Source organism: Hibiscus syriacus, unplaced genomic scaffold, assembly GCF_006381635.1.
Source record: "Hibiscus syriacus cultivar Baekdansim isolate YM2019G1 unplaced genomic scaffold, ASM638163v2 tig00110013_pilon, whole genome shotgun sequence".
Lineage (NCBI taxonomy): Eukaryota > Viridiplantae > Streptophyta > Magnoliopsida > Malvales > Malvaceae > Hibiscus > Hibiscus syriacus.
In genome coordinates, this window is record NW_024062563.1 from 4,407,642 (window position 1) to 4,426,671 (window position 19,030).

At 34.1% G+C, this 19,030-nt stretch overlaps 1 protein-coding gene and 1 pseudogene across 1 annotated transcript; both read right to left on the reverse strand.

The window, feature by feature from the left end:
* Nucleotides 1–667: 667 nt before the first annotated feature.
* LOC120212582 lies at nucleotides 668–4,790 on the reverse strand (annotated as a pseudogene).
* A 1,426-nt stretch (nucleotides 4,791–6,216) lies between these two features.
* Nucleotides 6,217–11,305, reverse strand: LOC120212581 (probable LRR receptor-like serine/threonine-protein kinase At5g37450). The gene is made up of 21 exons (XM_039210844.1): nucleotides 11,184–11,305; nucleotides 11,001–11,100; nucleotides 10,766–10,913; nucleotides 10,572–10,643; nucleotides 10,336–10,410; nucleotides 10,114–10,257; nucleotides 9,960–10,031; nucleotides 9,805–9,876; nucleotides 9,625–9,699; nucleotides 9,466–9,534; nucleotides 9,272–9,340; nucleotides 9,117–9,188; nucleotides 8,930–9,016; nucleotides 8,775–8,843; nucleotides 8,148–8,677; nucleotides 7,908–8,069; nucleotides 7,526–7,809; nucleotides 7,380–7,431; nucleotides 7,030–7,277; nucleotides 6,806–6,940; nucleotides 6,217–6,717 (listed from the first exon to the last, which is right to left on the reverse strand). Exons 2-21 carry the CDS (start codon nucleotides 11,098–11,100, stop codon nucleotides 6,373–6,375), a joined length of 2,880 nt encoding a protein of 959 aa, XP_039066775.1. The 5' UTR covers nucleotides 11,184–11,305; the 3' UTR covers nucleotides 6,217–6,372.
* Nucleotides 11,306–19,030: the final 7,725 nt, after the last annotated feature.

Consider the following 19,030-nt stretch of genomic DNA (forward strand, 5'->3'; position numbering starts at 1 on the left):
ATATATATATGTGAAATATTGATGGTAAGGTGGGATTCATCTGAGTTTTGTAGGGGTCTGTGTATTCCTTTTGTAGTTTACATAAAGCATATAGTGTTGGGTCAGGTCCGAGTTGCGTCGGAGTATCCAAAGCAGCACATGGATGGTGTCTTGTCCTTGTGTGAATGTAGTTAGAAACATTTACTTGAGAGATGATTGTTATTAATGATTGGCTGGTCGGGGTGCAGCCTGGAATTTGTTTCTTTGGTTTTAAAGCTTTCATGATTAATATTTTGGTTCAATAAAGAAAATAGAAAAGCATTTCGGACTGTGACAGGAATGTCTGCAACATGTTTATTTGTCTGATAGCACCAGCTGGTTGGATTTTGTTTTGTATTTTAATATATGATTGATTGTATGAAAAGCATGTCTTTGTCTGTTTGTTAATACTTCACTAATTTTTATTTGGATGGAGTGAGAAAAGAATCAATTTGTTCAATCTTAAAATTAAGAGGGTCAAAACTTGTCTTTTTCACTTTTCTGATATTAGAATAGATTGTCATATTGTAATGCATATGTTTGAAAGGTAAACTTGAGGGACAAGAGTGTTGAAAGGAAACCTTTGTAATTGATTAGTATGGAATGGATGAAATCTTACAGGTAGGAAGATAAATACCGAGGGGTAGAATCAAGCAAAACCCCATAATTCCTTTAATAATTAAATCGAGTAGAAATATGAAAACTAGCTATGGTACAATATCAAGTATAGACCATGGTCTCTCTTCTTCAACCATATTTTCCCTAAACAATCTATCTGACAGCCTCCGGAGCTGAGTCACAGTAAGGGGTGTGTAAGCAAACTAACTTGGTGCATGTTAAACAGAGAGTGGCAAACCCGATTCCGATAGCAAGTCCACAACTGCTTTTTTGCATATCCAACCGATATGCCCTCTCCAGTATTCTAGCAAAGCATGGGATCAATCCCCCACAGGCCAACACCATCACATAGTCCAGACCGCTGTAATCAATTCCTGCCAATATTGCTCCAATTGCAGATACTGGCCCTACAAACCCGATGAGAGCAGCTGCTGCCAGGGATCCATGCCAACTTTGAGTAGCTCCAAAGATGCAGCTGGCCACTGCTGCGCCGCGAGGAAGACCGTGAAGGGAGACAGGAAGGACCATGTGCCGGCCGAGTCCATAAGCTTTTGGTGCAGCAACTCCTAGCGCAAGCCCCTCAGCCAGTGCATGGAATGCCACTGTTCCGCATGCTAAAAATGACTGAAGTGTGAGAACACTCACTGGAAATCCTGTAACCAAAGGCAGATCATGTGAAGATCTTTTGTTGCATACAATCTTCAGAATTCTGGTGCTTGAAACATGGACAAATGCAGCGCCTACAGCAAGTAGCGATAAAAGTGGGAAAAGTCCCATTTTAGATAATACAAGTAGCTGCAATGGTCGCCAGGCACCAAGGATGAAGGCAATGCCAGAAGCAGCACCCATGAGAAGAGCATGTTGAAGGCAGAAAGCAACAGCAAATGCAACAAGAACGAGGCCGCCCAGTAAAGGTCCAAGACCAAAAAGTAATGAAACAAAGAAGCCAGAGGCATCCTCGGAACTGAAAATTCAAAACAATGTAATTTAGTTTTAAAAATGAGGCTGCCAGATTGTACAATGGGCAATCTGACAATCCATCAGACGATCCGTCTAAATCAACTTACATGAAAGCACAAAAAGCTATGACCACGATATCATGTAGTTATACAAAATGGAATACATGCTCTAGAAGACAAAAAGGTATAATGTTGTTGAAACAGAATCTGAATCAACTTTAATATGCCAAAGGATATAATTCCATCAAGAATAGAAAATAAACCGAAATTAGTTGCAATGATGTATTATGTAGCCACAAATTATTCTCAACAAACTACGGTTCAATTTACTCACCTGTAATCATGACTGAAGTTCTGGAACAGAGTGCTCAGTGCTTGCATGAATGCTACTGAAAGTGTAGCTGCTGATGCCACTGGAGTTGGCGAAGCTTCCTATTAGAGGAAAAGAAAAAAGGGTGGGCGAGGGGGTTTAGACTTCTTGTCTATAGAACAAGAACAAAATTAAAAAAAAAAAGTTGTCAAAGAAGATTAATCTCGTCTCATTTAAAAGACTTTCGTTCAAGTAAAGTTGTTTTATCCTTTTAGGCATTGCAAAAGAGAGAAGCTGAAGAGCATGAAAGTAGTAGTCACCCATTAACATAGCTTGGAAAATTCTTTATATTGATAACTAACCTAGGTTTGAAAAATTCCAATGAAAGCATTCTTGATAGGATACAAAGCGAAATAGTGTAAAGGGCCATGTAAGACAGTTGTAGAAGCAAATACTTATTCTTGAAGATTCAAAGATATATTTAAGTGCAATAAGTGCAGCCACCTTAAATGCATCAGGGAGAACCTCAGCAACGACCATCCAGATCATACATCCAGCAGCGAAACCAGTACAAAAGGGAGTACCTTATTAAATGCATCAGCACATATAAACGAAGGAACTGCTACAATGGGCTGCCAAAAATTTAAGAAAAGAATGATATACGGATAAACAATCATCGAGGAAATTAAATTAACAGAGAAATTATACTCAAATAAGAATATCAGTTTAATTTGATTAACCCTCTCATAATCTGAATTTTAGAATTTGTTTTTCATTCTATCTTTTGCCAATTGCAATGGATGACACCAAGATGCAATTATTTACTAGTGTAACATCAATCAAGCATGCAAGTGACATTTAAGATGGTTCGAGTCACCTAGAAAAAGTTGTTCTTTACTCGTCATCTGTTGACAAATGAATCTTCCATTGAAAATATTTCACCTGGTCTTCGAATTTAAGTTTTCTACTTCACCATAGTTTCTTTCACTTTTCTTTTTCAACCAGATATTTGAAGTTCTAAGTTTGAATTATATCCATTGACACAGAATGATATGCTCAAAGCCTGACAAAACAACATCATATGAATAGATACCTGCGGTAAGGATGTAATCACACTCCATAACATTGCATTTTGTGGAGAAACACCCCTTGATGCAAGAACCATGCTCACGGCCAATCCCTCTGGTATGTTATGTACAGCTATGGCTAAAGTTACCAAAAGGCCTTGAGTAAAACCTTTTGAGCCAGCAAATGAAACTCCAACGCCAGAGCCCTCTCCAAATGAATGGAGGGTCATTATTCCAATGACAAGGACAACTTTAGTTGCATCTGCTCCTTTTATATCCAGCATACTTACTTCCCCATACTGTTCAAGCACCTGAAATCCAAACACTGATATATTAACATCCTTAAACTCTCTCTAGAAGCAACAATCAACTTCATACGTGACAAGGGTTGAAAAAGTGAAAACCCTTTCTTCATTAGCAAGGTTCGAAACAGACTAATCTGCGCATGGTGTATTTACTTTGCATTGAAGGTGGGGTAAAAATAGCAACTGTTTTTTATGATAATTCTGCGAGGGCAGAGAATAAAACCAAATAACTGATATGGGAGACTGTGATCACCTTCTTACAAAGCAAAATAAAAATGCCACCAGCTAAAATCCCAATCACGACCCAACTTCCAGCACCATGTTCCTGTCCTTCCTGTATGAGATCAAAGCTAGCAGCCAACATGACACCAGCAGCCATTCCATTGCATATCCCAGCCCACTGAGGATCAAGCTCAAAAAAGAAAAATGGAACGGCGCCTAGACCAGTTGCTGCAGCCATTGCCAATGTAAAAAGCATGACTGTGGACACAGAAACTCTACCGTTAGTGTAACTACCTTTCCAGTCACTCATTGCTTTTTCAGCATCCTCGGAACCTATGATCTTCTCTGTACCGGTGCCATCTATAACAGTGTCCCCTAAATTTTTATGGGGAGCTCTTATTATTTTTGAAATCACATTTAGATCATCCGCTGTGATGCATTCAAGGAACGAAAGGGCGATGAATAAAAATAGAAGCAGATCCTTGCGCCTGAACTGCATTGCCTTTTATTATTGCAACAAATCTATAACTGTCCAGTATGTTTGAAAACGCACCTGAGCTATACAAGCTGCAATTAAAATACACAATTTTAGTGAAAAAACGAAGCTTTTTTTTTCCAATCAAATGAAAAAACATGACCAAGAAAGGATATCGAGGCTTTGACAATCGAAACAAAAACCCTCCATTGCTAATCCAATATATTTGAGATGATCATAAAGAAACAATACATACAATCAACATGATAATCGTTTCAAAATAGCAGAAATTCCCAACTAAAAAAATGCAAACCCTAATTGATAAAAATAATCAACCTTCACAAGAAACAAGCACCTTAAAATCCATAATTCCCAATGGCCCCAAAAACAAATTGATTCAACTTAATAGTAATGTAACCCCTAAAACAGATCGTGGAAAAAAAGAGGAAAGCCCAGAATTTTGCAATAAAAGGAAGAAAAAAAACAGATTTGATTAGATAGAAAGGTAATTATAATAAATATGATGATGGGTAACCAAAATAGGATGAAACCCATATAGGAAAGTTGAACTTACCTGCAGGTGCAGGGCTCCAAACAAACGATGATCACGAAATTCTTCTTTGATTTTGTAAAGCGAAAGAAGAAGAAGAGAAAAGGGAAATTAGGGTGGAGAGGAAAGGAATAAGAGGGCACCGTTTCCCTGGTCCCTGATTTCGATTTTTGATTAATCAATAAGCCTAACTGTTGAAAGAAATAAACGGGAAACCTTCAACTCGGGGTGTGTGTCACGCTCAACTACTGATGATAATTGATAAGGGGAAAGGAATGGGAAGGGAAGGGGGTTGACTTTATATTATAAATACTGATTACAGATACAAATAGGTGTACGGACGCAAATATAGTTCTTATGGGTTTCAAATTAATTTTTAATTTCTTTTAGGTCGTTTTGAATTTTAAATTTCATAAACTGATTCTGCTCCCGATTTTCTTAAAACGAAATTGTCGCTCTATAATTAAGATTTCTTTTTAAAAATTGTTCTAATCTTTATGCTCTCTGTTTGACAATTAACGATCATTAAAAATCGAATAGAGAACGTAAATAATCCATCGATTATAAAATATTATTTTATTAAGTCATTCAATTATTAAAAATTACAGATGATCTTTGAATTATAGAATATTGTTTTGTCAAGTCTATCGATTATTAAGAGTTACAAGATGATTAATCGACTATTCATATGTTATAAACTTGTTTTTTTATTAAAAATTAATAATCATTTAAGCTATGCATTAACATGTTGACTAAAATATGATGAAATGTGATCTAGAATCGTTTGAGCTATATTTTGTGAATTGACTCTCCGGTCCAAATATTATGTTGTTGAGCTAGAACTTGAAAACAACGACTGTGCCAATAGATATTATTAAATTATGATTTTATCATATATGAGTTATCAAGTTAACCAGCTTAAACGACTGTAAAGTTTTTATTGGAAAATGACGAGTTTGAAGCATATAAATAGTTGAAAAAATATTCTATAACTTTTAATAGTCGAAGAACTCAACAAAGCAATGTCATATAGTCAAGAGATTATTTGTATGTTTTATCCTGAAAAATTAGATATTATATTCCTTAAATTTAACTAAAAATTAATTTTTTAATTTAATTAAAACGTATATTATGGTTTTTTTTTATTTTAAATTGGTTCTCAATTTTAATTTAATTCTTCAATTATGACATTCCTTTTAATTTCATCTTCAATGATAATCATCCTAAATTAATTTTCAAACTTTCGAATATTCTAATTTTATCCCAAATTCATCCAAATATATAATTGGCTTCAATCGTAGTTTAATCTAAATTTTTTCAAACATATAATAAGAGAGCTTGGCTTAACGATTTTTATCCATGGAGTGACCTTTTTGCCCTAACATAAAACGTGTTGGTCAAAATATTTCAAAAAAAAAAGAGTAAGGGCCAAAGTAGTTGTTTAATCACACGCTAAGATTTTATTAACATTATGCCATTGAAATATTTATAAGGTTAAGGATGAATTTAGAATTATGGTCATAGTTTGAAGACGTAAAATGTAAGTAACTCGTTTTTAATTAAATATAAATATCAAATTAAACTTTAAAAAATCAATTTCAGGTATAAAAAAGTGTAAATTTACCAATTTGTTTTATGATGGGATAATAAAGTTCACAATCTCATTCATGTGAAACCGAGATGGTTTCTGAAATATGTCCTTCATTACCGATCATCATGTCCAAATGGAAACAAACAAAGCCATAAACACAGCAAACTAATTATACAACTACCCCCCATTAATCTCTTTCCTAGTATTCAACAAATTGTTCAACATGATCACACGATAACAAAAGTAGAGGTGATTGCTTAGCGAGGCTTGATGGTGGGGATAACTCCGCTCACCAGTTCACTTCCAAGGATCTCAGTGGTGGGTTGCGAATTCCTTCCGGAGAAAAGAGGCGATGATCGGGACATATTCGAATTCGATGCATCTGATTCCGAACCTGTTGGCATCATATCGGTCTCCGGGAACTGCAAACATAAGTTCTCCAACTCCCTCACAACTTCCAACATCGTGGGTCGTTGCTTGGGATCATCCAGGCAACACTTGAGGGCGAGTGCCATAAATTTCTTGATGCATTCGGATGAGTATGCTCCCATGCTCTGGTCAATGATGGACAACATCAACCCAGATTGACATGCTCCATAAACCTGTAGTACATATTACTTGATTATCATTTTCATAAAACAACACTATGTTTAGTTGTAACTAGCATAAATCTGTGATCATTGTTCGTACCTCCCTTACGATGTTTCGACCATGAGAGATTGGCAGCATGCCAGTCAAAAGTTCCAGAAACACTATCCCGAGGCTATAGACGTCACTTTTATCGGTTAACTTGTGAGTCAAGAAATATTCTGGATCCAGATAACCCTATATTCAAAATCAGAACAAAATGGAAATGAAGTTCATTGCACCAAGTGACAGCTGAAGTGTTTCTGAAATAACTCTTATGGTCTTACTGGTGTTCCTTTTACGAGCGTGGAGACATGAGCCGAAGCTCCTTCGGCTTCTGGTAGCGGTGCAAGCCTTGAGATTCCGAAATCTGAAACTTTAGGAGTAAACTTGAAGTCCATCAATATGTTGTTTGCCTTGATGTCCCTATGAATGATTGGCGGGTCCGCTTCGTTATGAAGGTAGAGGATCCCTTTGGCTGAACCCAACGCGATACGCAATCGCATGGGGAAACTCAACGTATGCCTGTATCTATCTGCAATTTCATTCACATGAACAATGTAAAATTTCCAACAACATTTACTATATATATGTGTGTTTGTTATACATTCAAGTACATAGAACATGAGAAATTTACCGGACAGAAGATCATGGAGAGAACCGTTGGGCATGAACTCATACACCAACATCTGGGAAGAAAAAAAAAACCCAAGGAGCATTAAAAGGTTCCTGAGGAAATATACAAAGTTCATTGCATTGCAGCTATGTATATATAGAATATACCTGCTCGTCTTGTTCAATACAGTATCCGATCAAAGAGACCAGGTTCCGGTGATGTAATCGTGACATCAGCTGTATTTCAGTTATGAACTCTGGCTGACCCTGCAAAGATCCTTGTTGGGCACGCTTAATGGCAACTACTGTTCCATTAGCCAGAATGCCTTTGTATACCTTTCCATAGCCGCCTTGACCGACTTGGGCGGTATCCTTGAATCCACCTGTGGCTGCTTCAAGTTCTAAAAAGCTGAATTCCTTAACACCTTCAGTTGGGATGGTAACTTTTCCAGCTGATGCATGGAGAATAAAAAACAAACAAGGATCATTGATATTGCTATTGTATTTTACATGCAATCAATGCATATATCATCCCCGAATTCGAACTTACATGATTGTTTTTTCGACATATCATACCCGGATTTGGTTCCCCTTTTGTAGAAGAAGAGGGTAATTGCCAAAGATACTGCAACTACAAAGGATATGGCCCCTAGTATTATTCCAGCTAGGGCACCTTTACTTATTCCTCCTGATTTCAGGAGCTGGTTATCATCTGCAAAAAATTAACTCGTGACTAAAGAAACGTAGTCAAGAACTACCGGAAACAGACAATCTAGTATAGATGCCATACATTCTTTATAAGGTCCGCCGAGTGTAAAATCGATCACCTCATATGGACCAAAGGTGTCATTGGAAGGGATTGAAAATGTCGCAATTAGGCTTCTGATACGATCTATCTCAGTTTTGTTGAACGTATATGTGTCACTGCTGCTATTCTGAGGGAAAAAATTTAAATACAGGCGAAGCCTTGGACCCAGCTGCCATACAAACAAATCAATATATAGTTGATAAAGTTCCAATCCGAGGCTGGATGTAACGTATTGCTTGTATGGTCCAATATATGGACGAAAATCCGTAAAGGGAGGACTTCGTAAACGTAACCCGACTCCGAGGGGTGCAGCACAGAAGCAACCAGGAAGATCTGGGACATATTCATAACCTTCACTGAGAGGGCAAGATTGATGTCTGCAGGTGTCACTAGAGTTACTTGAGATTGCAGTTTCAGTTCCAGGTAAAAAATCGGCATCTCCGCTTGTAGTTCCGCAAAATTGGACTATGTTTAGTTGATTTGCCGAGGCACAAACAGGATTGCCTCCAAGCCTAAGTTTAGTATCCGGGACAAGGCAGCACTAATGAATCAGAGATTATCATATTATTTTGCAACTGCACAATGTTATATTAATAACAATACTCTCACCTGAGAGTAACATTGGAAGGAGGATTTAAACTTCCCGAAATATTCGAAAGCCAGTTGTTCTGGAAATCTCTGCATGTAAAGCCGGTGCATGGGAAAAGATTAGGTATACATGAAGCTGAAAATGAAAATGATAGCTTTCTGCTCAAATTACTTACATAATAAGTCTTGTAGAGAAAGTAGAGTTTTCGTTTTGCCAAATATCGGAGGGAACATCTCCAGTTAAGAAATTGCTTTCAAGTGACCTGCGCCAACAACAAAGTGAAAACAATTGACTCAACATCCATGAAATGTAAAATTTCTTCAAAAGGAAATTGACAGTTAAAAATGAAGATAAATTCTTACAATCTCTGAAGACGAGGAAGGCCAGAAAAGTTCGAAGGGATCGATCCATTGAGAGAATTATGGGATAGATCACTGCCCCATTCAAATAACAAAGCAATAATGAAACGTTTAGGATATTCATATACTAAATTAATGGTAGCATCAACAACCCTTACATTGTCGTGGCGTTATTTGAAAGCCTGTTTGTTGGGATCTCTCCGGTAAGGCTGTTGAGGCTCAGATCACTGCAGTATGACAGACCAACACAAAGAAGTGTTAAATTTACTCTGATTTTGGCATTATGCCAAAATCTATGTTATTTTTTTAAAATAAACTATAGAATACTCTTAAAAATGCTCGGAAGCCATACAGATAGCGAAACGATGTAATGTTGCTGAAATCAGGAATAGGTCCTTGCAAGCTGCAGTTCCTGAGACTCCTGGTAAGATGAATCAAACAAGCGTATGTGCAATTTTAGCAGTCTGGAGAACAACTTAAAAGAAAATAGAGAGAGGGGAGAGAGTCTGACAATTTCACTAGGTTGGACATGTTGCTGTAGGAAGCAGGAATCTCTGTTCCACCAAAATTGTTATTATCAAGTTGGCTGCAATACAAGGAAATACTAGGAGTGAGTATTTGAACGATTTGAATTAAATCCGTGAAATTTTTTGAATTAATAAGTCGACGAATCCTTGAACAGTTAGCTTACAGTATTCTCAATTTTGGCATCTGTGAATACTCTGGTGGTAGATACCCCGTTAAGTTATTATTGTCCAACAGACTGCACATCCATGCATGCAAGATATATTAAGATAATTCATAACAGTTCATACTTTGTGAAAATTGAATTAACACTGATCTCACAAGTGTATGAGTTCAGGTAGGCTGCTGAGCTCTGATGGAATCTGCCCACTAATGGAGTTGTTGTTCATGTGACTGCAGTTAACAAAATGCATAGCAAAAAATGAGTACTAATTCACTTGTAGAAAACCATTTAAATCCAATTTTAGTTACTCACAAGTGCCTGCATTTGACAAGGTTGACAAAAGATTTGGGCAGTGACCCTGTTATCTGATTCCAATCCACCTGAAACGTCAGTAAGTTTGGAAGATCACCGAGCTCGTCCGCTAACGGTCCCGATAGCTGATTCCCACTTAAAAGCCTGCCACCATGATCACCACACTTGTCAGGTTTCTGCAATCATTTTCGTGGAAGATGTTTCTGAAAATGAATTACTTACAGGAATTTCAATGATTTTATGTTGCTTATCTCCTTTGGTATATTGCCTGTAATATTGTTATTCCACATGAAATTCCTGTAGAAATACAATAAAGTTATAGATCGTGATGCAAGAATCTCCGGTCTCCACCATGATCACCAAAAAAGCTTAGGTGCCACTTACAGGGAGACGAAAAACAGATTATTAAAATATATGAGAATTTGAAATTTTAAGAGGATCGGTCCATCACTGCTTACAGGTGAGTCATATTGGTTAGCTGGCCAAGTTCAGGAGCAAGGTGTCCAGAAAGATTCAAATTTAGCATCCGCCTGGAAACAACAAAACATTTCCAAAATGAGAATTGAAACAGATAGACCACTGCTCTTGGAATCATTTCATCGAACTAGTCATTGTACTAAAAATAAATATGGCAACCAGAGAGTTGGCATACAATTCTTGAACATGCATATAACCATCTGATAGAGGCATGGTGCAGATTACTCCGGTCCAGTTCCGATTACAAGGATCACCTCTTCCCCAGTTTCTGAGAAATCTCTTCGTATCGTGGAGTTTACGTCGAATAGCTCTCAGTGCATCAACTGCAATTCATCACAAATCCTTAAAACTTGGAGTAACAAAGAATGGGAAAAAAAAGCCTAAAAAACAAAAAAGCAAACAAACCCAACCTTCTGGTGGATAAGTAAGATTATAAATCCCAGGATCTTGAGCACAACAACATGTGAAAAGAGCAAGGAGGAGAGTAGTACACAGGACTGCCTTTCCCATCTGCTAAAACATACATGTTAATACACTGGTACGTACATAATATTGGTGTAATAAGAGCAAAAAGATATCTCTAAATGCATTACCTTGATGCATATGCAAATGGTGTATTGACAATGGGCTTATAGGGGAGAGAAATGGGTATAAGATGAGGGAGATGAAGTTGGTTCCTATACGTCCGAAATGAAGATCGAGTCATTGGTGCTGACCACATTCTTTGTGAAATAAATTCAAGTATTGTCCAAGTTGGGAATTTTAAGATTCAAATGTGCCTTTCAATGGACTTCGTCTTTGGGTGGAGCTTCTCTAATTCGTATATCCATAGTCCTTAGGTGCAAATGTCAAACATCAAAGTTCTTGTTGAGATTACAGAAACATCAAAGTCAACTCCAACTTGTTTCCACCCCCAGCTCAATAGTGTCTTTGACTTTCAGTGAAAGAGCGAGATATCATGGGCTACATACGTACATCCTCAGATGCCATGGCACTCGATTTTTGAGGGTTTCTCTTACCTCTTATCAGGGATCGAATCAAAATGGGATTATTGGACCAAATTGCTTAATTTTGAATCTAATAAAGTCTTAGAAAATGATTAAACCATAAAAATTGAATGTTACGATCATCTTCTTGAAATAATGTTTTTCATCGTTTGAGCTTGTGAACAAACTCATCGAAACAAATAAAATGATAGATGAAGATAAGATGAATTCATCATTGTCTAAAATGACCATGAAAAATATCAAAAATGTGGATTTCTACTAGCTTTATTGAAGAAGCTTATAAGATAGAATAATTTTTCTTTGCTTCCGTGATAGCATACATCAACATCATGTCAACACCAAAGTTTTATGTTATTCGCCTGTTTATAGATTAAAGATCTAATAACATAATTATATGAAAAAGTTAATGTATAATTATATCAATTTATAATTTAATGACAAATTATTTTATAAAAACTAAAATTTACTAATATCTAATGCATCTTATACAGTTTATATATCAATCAAAAAGATATTTATAAAAAAAAAATTAAGATTCAAAATATATTGTTTGATTTGATGGATGAAAAAGGGTGCAACATGCAACAAATAGTTGACCATCTCAAATCCGTTTCATTGGACAACATAAACCTTAAATGTTATTATCTTAATAAAAAATAAATTTTCAAACTTAATTTTTAATGTTTAAAAAATTTTCTACTAAAAATAGGTTTTTAATATTTTTTTTCGTTAAACATTAAGGTACACACCTTTAAAAAAATCGTTAAGTGAAACGCACCACGTTCATATATTTTTAAAAATATTTTATTTTTTAAAAAATAAAAAAAACATAATATGAGCATATCACTTAACGGTTTCTTTTAACGATATGTATCTAAAAGTGTAACGAAAAAAACATTAAGCACTTATTTTTAATAAAAAAAGTTAACATTAAAATTAACTTTAAATATAATTTCAACATTTATTTTTAGATTAAATTTCTGTTCCACAAAGTAAACTCTTCCATGACATCACGTAACCATTGAAAAGCATGTCCAATTTCACAAGCTACACTGAGGCCAACTACTCTGACCACTATATTAATTTACTCCATTCACGATAAGTCCAAAATCTAATTTACTAATATAAGATTAGAAGAAGTATAAATTAATTATAATTAAAAAATTACCAAGATCGTAATATTTTAGAATATATTAAATAATATTTTAGTCTGAAATCGAAAGATTATATTTTCACAACAATTTATATAAATTACATAATTATTTTAGTCGTAACTTAATAAGTTATTATCGAGACATTTTTAATTATAATTAAAATTATTATGTATTAAATATTTTTTTTATAATAGACATATAATATTTTTAAATTAAAACTCATTATAAATTAAATTTAGATTAAATCCTGGCACAACAAAACTACCCGATAAAACCTATGACATGGATTCCAAATAAAGTCCTCCCTCTCCTGTTTTTATTATTCACATTTCTTTTACCATTACCCACCAAACTTCTTCAGTTTCAACTCCCTTTCTTTTAACCCAAGTTAATAATATTATATATTTATTATCTTGAATAATAAAAAGTTTAGTGTCTTTTAACTATAATTTTAGGTTTGAATTTTATAAACATAAAAAATATTTTCTTTTTAAAAATTAATTTAACTCAACTTCAAATATAATTGAAATTCATACGATTATTAGACATCAAAAATTTTAAATTAATTAATGTAGATAAGTTCATTACAGATACAAAATAATCCATATATTATTTCTATATATGTAAATATGAGTTTCCTTGAGGATCACAATTTGGAAGTCCGGTAGCTCAAGGATTCGCCTTGCAAATCGGTCCATTGGTTCCCAACATTTCAGACTAAGAAACCACCCCATTTCCCCCTTGAATTCTCGAGTTCTATTGTTTACTAATCTTTTTCATATACTACCATTATAATATGACAAGAAGTAAATTTTGATCTCATTTTATCCTATAAGATTAATCTTTTTTATTAAAATTGAAGAACTCATTTTGTGTGCCCCTGACTAAACCTTTATATTTTCATTTAGCTCACCGTTTCAATTTGACGAGCATCGAATTTGTGAAATAAAAATATTCTAATCTCAAATAAATAATGAAAATAGTATATAGAAGTAGAGATCGATTAATATGAATTAAGAAAATCTGATAATTTTTCTTTTGCTTAACTTCAATTTCGATTGATTATCGAAATATATTTTTTCTCCTTGATGCCAGTCGATTACAAGTTAACTAATATTTTCAAGTCTATCTCCAAAATTAAGTTCTTATTGGACTAACCACGTATATCCTCGTTATCACCAAGATTGCATTAAGTTCTAGAAAAGCCCGACTCGAATTATAGTTTCTCACCGAGAATCAAACTCGATCTTGATTCCCCAACCGTAAGCCAAAACTACCTTCAAACCAACACCGACTTTTTGATATGAAGGTGTATTAACCTTAAAGGAATGACTCATTGCCACTCCTAATTTCTAGAGAATCAAATAATACTATCCTAAATTATGAAGAGTAAAACTCAATTCTAACAATTTAGAATCGAGCTTCGTAAAGCTTTAGGTTAAGTAGAGTTTAACTAAGCATAAATTGGATCACACTTATATTTTGGTATGAAAAATAAATGGAGAAGAAAAGTAAAAGATAAAAAGAGAATACACTAATAGAAATAACCAAAGAAATACAAATTTTAATCTGTCCTTAAAAGTTGAACCTAACGGTATTTATACTAAAAAATTCTAAAAAGATAAAATAACTAAAAGATAAAGATAAAAAATATTCAAAATAAAAATCCTAAATTTAAATCTCAAGGTTTATCACAAAAGATGAAGATAATTTATTTAAAATTAGCGGCTCGATTTACATTCTGCTTTATCTTCTAGATTACCTTAAATTATCTTCAAGCATTTATCTTCAATAAAATCTCGAATTTGTGGTAAAGATAATGCAAAGATGTTGACTGGACCATTGGATTTTGTTGTGTTAAGATCCAAATTTGTTGTGCCCAAGTAGGGGTGCTCAAATTTAGTTATCCGCATTTTTCAGCACTTGAAATGTCGGGTACCCGAGACTTTTGGTCCATAAAAATTCAACCCATGACTTTGCCCGTAAGAGGCGGGTACCCGTAAGTCGGGCACCCATAAAATTTGGGTACCCATATTTTCAGATCACGGGTGCCTGATTAATATTTATTTTATTTTTTTAACTTATATTAACTTTTTTTTAAAAATCCATATAAAAAACAAAAAGTATTAAACTTAAAAATTTATAATAAATAACATAGATATAAAATATATAAATCTAAATTATATAATCTAAAATATAAAAATGAAATGAAATTATAAAATTACAACTAAATTTAAAATAATTTAAGATTAAAATAAATAATTTTAAAAATAATTTAAATATTAAGGAGAAATAATTTGAAAAAAATATAGATTTAGATTGTTAGGGTAAAATAATTTTGAAATTAGAAATGAAAAATCTAATGTAAAATAAAAGTAGTAATAAAATAAAAAAGGAAATCAAGTCGGCGGGTACCTGGTTAAGAGTAATTTTGTGACTCGGGCTCGACCCAAAAACTCGCCAAAAATATCGGGTCAAGTACTTAGCCCGCAAAATCGAGTATTTACCTCTAAAATACAGGTAATTTTATACCAGGTCAGTTGGTCAATGGGATCGAATAGTTTAAGTCGAGTATTTTTTTAACACCCCTAGCCCCTGGTCATGCCCATGGCTCCTGCCACAACTTCGAGAAAAGTTTCTACACAAAAAATAAGTCAAAATAGAAATAAATCAATAATATTCAAATAAAAATGAAGATTAAATATCAGTAAAAGCATGAAATATTCAACACTCATCAAATTCCCCCTCACTTATTCAATGTTTGTCCTCAAGCATATTTCAATTCTCATTTTCATCACTTATCAAAAATTAAATTGGAAGTTTCGTTCAAATGACCCAATAAACAATAACCAATCAAATGAATAAAAATCAACTATACGAGACTTCTGTTTGTTTACTTACAAGATGTCATTGAATCAAAGATTAACTCCCTTGTGGTAGATAATAGGTAGAGTGTGAGTTTTATTTTCCTCTCATTTTTTGTTACTCTTTTTTTTCAAATGCTTATTTTTTTCTCTTATTTTTCTTTTTCTTTCTATATATATATATATATATATATATATATATATATATATATATATGAAATTCCTTATTTTTTTGCGCTTTTCTTTATTTTTCAATTCCTTAGTCTTGACTCATCACTGAATCTTTGAATCGAAAACAAGATGACAACCTAAGTGCATCTATCGATTCTCCAATCCGGTCACATTTAAACAATCTACCACTCAAAATCGCTTCACATAAAGTAACACACATGAAAGTAACATTGATCATTAGCGAAACAAACCTAAACTCATGTTTAAACGATGTTGCAAATTATATCACAAGGTTAAAGACATTCATCAAACCCATCTCATCAATGCAAACCAGTTTTATACATATATAACAAGATCAACTAAGGCATGATGATAAGAGATTATGATAAAATTACTAAGTCACCTAAGGTAAGCAACAGTCGCAAGCACCAAATTGTACAATCAAACTAACATGAGTAATTAAGAAAAAATCTGATTCCAAAGTGTATTGTCCCAATATGAAATAAATAAAACAAAGGATAAGGGATATAAAAACTTTTTATGTTTACCGTCGAGCTCGCCCTCAACGAGAATTGTCCAGTCTAAGATTGTCACACTCTGATTTTAATTAATTTTATTACTTTAAATTCTGGGAGAGAATCGCAAGATCCTAAAAATATAAGGGTAATTTTTGAATTTTCAGGAAGTTTAGGCACTTAATCAATGAATTTATACATCCTTGTTAGCTAAAAACATGAAGTTATAATGATTTGAATATGAGTACCAAATGATGGCTACCCATGCCCTAACCACCTAGGCTAGGCTACTATTTGAGAATAAAATATTAAAATTTTGTATATATGATTTAAATCAGATTTTGTAGGAAAAAAACCATTTCGAGCAATTGAAACCCATAAACCATAAAGCTTTTAAACTCATCTATCATCCTCTCCGCCGATCAGCTGCCTCCGGCCAACCATGGCCATCACCTTCACCACTATAGTGTTCCTCATCATTTCTCGATCAAACCCCGACTGACCATGCTTCATGAGATTTTGTCGTTCGTCGTGGAGAGACGATCATTGCTCCCATCAAGAGATGTGTCACTTCAGTTCGACCAAAGCCTTGGTGGCCACTAGCCGTGAACCGCTGTTATCCATCGTGGGGAAGCATTCGAAAGCTTCAACGGAAAACCCATAATGTTATCGCTACTATTTTCAATTATTCTAGCCGATCTCGCTATTCGTTCGCCTCATTGCCTATGCCGTTGAGATCCTTGTGAAATTCTGATCAAAACCTAGTTGATATCGTCGCTCGTTCTTCGGCCATCGTGGGTAAGTTTCAATTCCATTTTCGTTTACTTTTACGTTGTTTTGGATGAAATCTTGAGTTAATGTGGATTGATTTCTGTGTTTGGTTGCCTTCCAAGCGTTCGACCTATCTCTCCCATCCTTGTCGTCGCTGTACGCGTTGCCACGCGCCACTGTTACACATAGACTTCGCTCATAGTCGAGTCTTCTAGAAAGTCAAGTCAACTCGAACCGGTCAGAGTCAATTGAACCTGTCTAACTTATTGACTTTGACTAAATTGTTGACTTTGACCAAACTGATGACTTTGACCAAAAAGTCAACTTTTTAAAAAGTCTTATTTTATATTTTTTGACACCTTGAATCCGAATCCGAAATCTGTTTCACCAAATTTAAACTCGGTAACCTATTTTCAACATTTTATCTTCCAGTTTGAATAGTTTTCCCGATTAAGTTTCATTTCTGACATAATTCGATTTGCATTGTATCCGAGACTTTATGAGACATCAAATTCAAGTTCTAGGGAGACCGTATGGTGTTTATTTGGTCGATCGCTATGGCTTGAAAATCAAGGTAATATTTTATTTCCATATGCATGCTTTATGGTTCATGTTGGTGATTGATTAATGCATAATTAAAATGATTGGTCAATTACATATAGTTAATTATTGATGGAATCAAATTTAATACGGTATAAAGACAGTAAACCTAATAAAACTCGATTGACTTGTGTAAGGAACTAGAAGATCGATAAAAGATAAATCTAATCTCAATGATTTAATCAGTAAATCAATGAATCTCAGGACCCGTAAATTCTTATTTATCTCTTAAAAGGTTAAATACCAAAAATACTGGATAAAAAATTATGAAAATAATATTGTTAGGTAAAATTATAAAAATACCCTTATGATGTAAAAAGACAAAAAATGTCACTGGAAGTGGAAAAAGAAATTCGAAAAGACATATTGATCCAATTAAACTACTGATTTACATGGAAAATGCTAGTTTCGCTTAGAAAATCCTAGATAACCGATTTCTAACCTCCGAGATGGCAAAAAACTTAGAATTTTTGGTTTTTGGAATAAGCACATGTTAACTAAATTACTAGAATGATTCATACATTTGAATCAAAGAAAATGACCGATATACCCTTAAGCATTAAAATGATCAAAATACCCTTGAACTATATCATAACCAAAATACCTTGAGCTCCAAATTGAACGAAATAACCTTGTGTACTTAAATGACTTAAATTACCCCTGTGACTTAGAATTAAGTGAATTTCATTAGATAATTTTTTATAACATCTATAAACCTAAAGATTGTATTGTCCCTAAAGGTTTGGAGCACGACCCAAGCATGCTGGACATTCTTGATATTGCTATAATACATAAATAAATAATACCATCGTGATACATGTCCGTCTCCTTGAGATCCGATTAATGATGTCTCCAAAGGTGATCAACTCAACTAGTGTCTTCAGCGTTTCAAGGTGAATATTCGTGGATTATGTCGGTCCAAATGATTCATAAGTATCCCAATATTGAGATTGATTAGTTTGATTCGATAAGAAATTTTGATATATAAATTTAAAGCCCGAATACTGCAAGCCATCGTTTGACTTATGGATTAAGTTATTAAAAATTCTTTAGGAATCATAATGACTAAAATATCCCTGATGGTTTGAGTAATAGAAACACCCTTGTTATATATGAATCTTAAATAATTTTGATATAAGGTTTCTGAATACCTTTCTAATGTACTCAAAATCATTATTGATCTTGAAGCATCAACATATGAATGTCTAATTAGATCCGATAATAATCGAACTCTCTTTCATAAGGGCCTCGGTCCATAAATCCGATCAACTTACGTAAGTTTCATGTTTTCTATTCCTGATAACTATCAAGTGCCCCTAAAAAATATTTGAATGTATGTTCCATATGCACATAAATAT

Bases quoted from the DNA above. Each gene is read 5' to 3' on its own strand.
- LOC120212581 (XM_039210844.1), bottom strand. From the start codon at position 11,100: ATGGGAAAGGCAGTCCTGTGTACTACTCTCCTCCTTGCTCTTTTCACA. The intron at 10,914-11,000 runs GTTGGGTTTGTT...GATGAATTGCAG, and splicing joins TCTTACTTATCCACCAGAAG to TTGATGCACTGAGAGCTATT. The intron at 10,258-10,335 runs GTAAGTAATTCA...TCATGGTGGCAG, and splicing joins ATAAAATCATTGAAATTCCT to GCTTTTAAGTGGGAATCAGC.